Source organism: Monoraphidium neglectum (genome assembly GCF_000611645.1).
Source record: "Monoraphidium neglectum strain SAG 48.87 unplaced genomic scaffold scaffold03808, whole genome shotgun sequence".
NCBI lineage: Eukaryota > Viridiplantae > Chlorophyta > Chlorophyceae > Sphaeropleales > Selenastraceae > Monoraphidium > Monoraphidium neglectum.
The window spans coordinates 1-4,182 of NW_014009821.1; the positions used below are offsets into that span (position 1 = coordinate 1).

The 4,182-nt window shown below is 63.5% G+C and overlaps 1 protein-coding gene across 1 annotated transcript; it reads left to right on the forward strand.

The window, feature by feature from the left end:
* Positions 1 to 165: 165 nt before the first annotated feature.
* Positions 166 to 3,950, forward strand: MNEG_13411 (glucose-6-phosphate isomerase; the record flags this gene model as incomplete). The annotated part of the gene is made up of 8 exons (XM_014038117.1): positions 166 to 198; positions 301 to 369; positions 626 to 688; positions 1,021 to 1,148; positions 2,153 to 2,213; positions 2,655 to 2,753; positions 3,297 to 3,425; positions 3,879 to 3,950. 8 exons carry the CDS (start codon positions 166 to 168, stop codon positions 3,948 to 3,950), a joined length of 654 nt encoding a protein of 217 aa, XP_013893571.1.
* Positions 3,951 to 4,182: the final 232 nt, after the last annotated feature.

A 4,182-nucleotide genomic window follows, 5' to 3' on the forward strand; every position in this document is an offset into this window, starting at 1 on the left:
GTGTGTGTGCGCGCGTGCCTGCGTGCATGTGTGTGTGTGTGTGTGCGCGCATGTGTGTGTGTGTGTATATGTGCATGTGTTTGTGTGTGTGTGTGTATGTGTGTGTGTTCTTGTGTCCTGCCCGGCAACGCACTTGTGCCGTTTGGAGCTGAGTGTTGGCGCGCCATGCTGTGGCTTGCTGGGCTGTCTCGCGCGGTTGTCTTGGGGCGGCGGCGCACAGTCGCGGCGTGGCTCGACGCGGCGTGTGAGTGGACCCCCAATCCCAAGCCGAACCCCAAAACCCCTGCCCTCTCCCGCCAGGCCGGTGAGATCGACTTTGGTGAGCCGGGCACCAACGGGCAGCACTCCTTCTACCAGCTCATCCACCAGGTGGGGGGAGGGGGGGGAGCCGGCGACGAAGTCAACCAGAATTACAAGTGAAAGCTCTTGACCTTGGGGTTCAGGATTCAGAAACCAGGGTTGTGGAGCTGCCGGCGCCTGCGTTCGCTGCTTTGCCAGAGGAGGGTCTTCATCTGTCGGGCGCCCCTGCCCGCCGTCGCGTGCCCCCGATTGCCTGCCGCCACCATCTGCCTTCTGCGCCGGCTGCGTGACCCCTGCTCCCTCGGAAACATCAACCAACCCCCAGGGCCGCGTCATCCCTTGCGACTTCATCGGCATTGTGCGCAGCCAGCAGTCAGTGTACCTCAAGGTATGGCATGAGGGGTCGGGGGCATGTATGTGTATGTCTGAAGTAGTGTGTGTGTATGTGTGTGTGCGTATCTACGTGTTTCTGCGTTTTTGAAGGAGTCCTAGCGGACATGTGTGTGTGTGTGCGCGTGTGTGTTGCTGAGTCTGTTGCAGGGCATACCCTTGGGAATGATGCACGTGATTATTCAAATCATGCCTCGCCAGCTCGCATGTCCACCCGCCGCCCAGTCGCCCCCTCCGACCCCAGCACGCCCTCGACGCCCCCAACCACCCTTCCCCGGCCGCACCTAAACTCTCAACCCTGAACCCCTGGACCCCGAACCCCACCCCCAGAACGAGATCGTGTCAAACCACGACGAGCTGATGTGCAACTTCTTCGCCCAGGCCGACGCCCTGGCCTATGGCAAGACCAGCACAGAGCTGCGCAGCCAGAACGTACCGGACTTCCTAGTGCCGCACAGGTGGGGGTGGCTTGGGGGACAGCTGGCTTGCCGCTTGCGGGGTTGGTCGGCCAAGCTCATAATCTGGGGCTCAGGGTCCAGGGGGCGCTTGGGACGCGTTCGGAGTTGGTTGGCAGAGCTCAGAGTTTTGGGGTTTCGGGTCCAGGGGACGCTTTGGGGGCCACGAAGGATTTTACCAGGACCATGATCCGGGTCCTGCAAAGGTGGGGCCGCTTTGGGGACAGCAGGCTTGTTGCTCGCAGAGTTTGGTCGGCAGAACCCAGAGGTGCAGGTTCCACGGGGCACTTGGGACGCATGAAGGGTTGGTTGGCAGAGCCCAGGGTTGGGGGTTGAGGGGGTGCTTGGCGGGCAAGAAAGAGTTATGCCTGAACCATGATCCCCAAACCCTAGGCTGTGTGCACTGGTTTATGCACCCTAGGGTTTGGGGTTGATGCTCCAGGGGGCGCTCGGCGGGCGAGCTGGATTGGTCGGGAGAGCCCAGGGTTTGGGGTTCAGGGGTCAGGAACCAAGGCCAATGTTAACCCTGGGCTGTGTGAACTGAAGAATTTGCACAGCCCGGGGTTTGGGGTCCGGGGTTGTGCGTGTAGACTTTGCAGCCCAGGTTTTGAGACTGTATTTTTTAGGGTTGATGGTACCCCCACGTTGAACCTGGCATGCCCAGCGGCGTTTGCGGCGCTTTGCTTGTCCAATACGACACTATTCGGTCATCCGCGAGCCAGGCCTCAAGCCTGAGGACGACGCGCTTGGGATGCGCCCAGCCAGCACACGGGTCGTGCCGGGCGGGCGCCGGCGGGTCGTGGCGGCGTCGCCCTTCTTGTCAGCCCTTGAGGGGGCGACGCTGGGGCGCTGCCGGGCTTCTGCGAGTATTAGCAGCGAGCTCCTCCCCGGCCGGCCTTTTCCAACGGCGCCACAGCCTCGGCCCCCGCTCTCCTCCTCGCCGTTTCTTTCTCACTGGCGCCACGACCTCCGCACCCCTCCCCCCCACCCCTCCCCCAATTGCCCAGGGTGTTCACGGGCAACCGTCCCAGCCTCAGCGTGCTGCTGCCCGAGCTCAACGCATACACGGTGAGGCCAAAAAAACACAAGTTGAACAGCTGGCATAAGGGGCTCGCCGCGTGTGCAGGAAGCCCGGGGCGCCGCCAGCGCCGCACAGCCCTCCAGTGCGCCGCGGGCGCGCGCCTGCCGCCGCCCCGGACGGGCTGAGCCGGCCCTGAGTGCCAGCTGATCAGAGCACACACTATGTATGCAGGCCCTTGAATCGCCTGGCACTGCGACACTGCTCGCGACGCGCCTGAAAAGCAGCACGCACCTGCAGCCATCCCAGATCCAGAGGCTGCCCTCATCCTCACGGCCCTTCACAATACAACCCCCTCGCCGCCGCCACTCTCACTGCCGCCCCGGCTCAGACAGCCGCTCCTCCTCGCACTCCCGCAATGTACCCCCGCCTTCACTTGTAACCCCGCCCCCACTCGTACTGCCCACCCCACTCGTACCGCCGCCCCCCAGGTGGGCCAGATCCTGTCGCTGTACGAGCACCAGGTGGCGGTCCAGGGCTTTGTGTGGAACATCAACAGCTTCGACCAGTGGGGGGTGGAGCTCGGCAAGGTGGGGGGAGAGGAGGCGTGCATATAAGAGAGTGTGTGTGTGGGGGGGTGTGTGTGGGCGTGTACATGCGCTGTCACGTGCTGGTGTGGGTGTGAGAGCTGAGGGCGGCGTGTTGCAAGGGTACCAAGGGGTGTGGGGGAGGGCGGATTCAAACATCAGGGCCCCGACAGCGAGTGCGTCCCCAACGCCGCTAGCGCGCGACGGGGTTGGCGCAGTGGGCCGCGCGCCGACGCTCAGCGCACGGACGCTTGTGTGCGAAAAACATCCAAGCCGCGGCGGAACCCGTCAGAACCCGGCCGGCCCTCTCGATTTTCACGCACATGCCTCGCACCACACCTCCTCTTGCTTCCGACATATGATCCCCGCAAGAACACACACATGATCACTCACATGAACACACACGCACACACACACACACACACACACAAACTGTCTCCCTCACATACACCCTCACCACACCCCACCCGACCTCACCCCAACCCAACCCAACCCAACCCAACCCACCCCTCACCCCACACCCGACACCCACACCACATACCCCAGGTCCTGGCGTCCAAGGTGCGCACCAAGATCAACGAGGCGCGCAACGGGGCGCGCTTCATGGCGGGCAGTGACGGCTTCAACTACTCCACCACGCGCATGATCAACAAGTACCTCGCGGGGAAGAAGCAGGTGAGAGGGGGGAGTTGGTGTGTGTGTGTGTGCGTGTGCGTGTGTGTGTGCGTGTTTGCGTGTGCGTGTGAGGGAAATGCGTGCGTATACGTGAGTGTGTGCATGTGTGAATCTGTCAGAGAGAATGAGAATGTGTGTGTGTGTGTGTGTGTGTGTGTGTGTGTGTGTGTGTGTGAGATAGTGCGTCTCTGTGAGTGCGTGTGTGTGTGTGGGAGGGGGGTGTGTGCGAGAGAGAGAGAGAGAGTCTGTGTCTGTATGTGTAGTATGTGTTTCGTGCACGTCAGCCTGATTGTGCACGTGTACTTGCGTATAACAGACAAATGCATGCGTGGGCAAGTCTCACTGTGTGAGCGTGCTGGCCGGTATGCGCCATGCCGCTGCTTTACTGCAGAGTGCCCCTCCTGCCGTCACCTGATGCCTGCCCCCTCTGCCTTCCCCCCTCCCCTCCGCCAGCTGCTCTACCCCGAGGCGCGGGACGTGTTCCCCGTTGACCTGATTGACCCGGAGAAGGCCGGCTCCGCCTGATCTGGTCATCTGGTGATCTGACGGCCTGGCGGCAGTCGCAGCCGTGCGGTGCGCGCGACGGGGAGAGGAGCGCTGCGGCGCGGGCTCCACGCCCCCAATGCCGCAGGCGCGAGGTCGGTGCGGGGCGGGGGCCGCGCGGCATTCCAGTGCCGCCGCCACCGCGCCGGAGCCGGCGACGCGTCTGGCGCTGCCGCCGCAGGCGCAGCGCGTATAGGGTGGCCCCCCCCCCCCC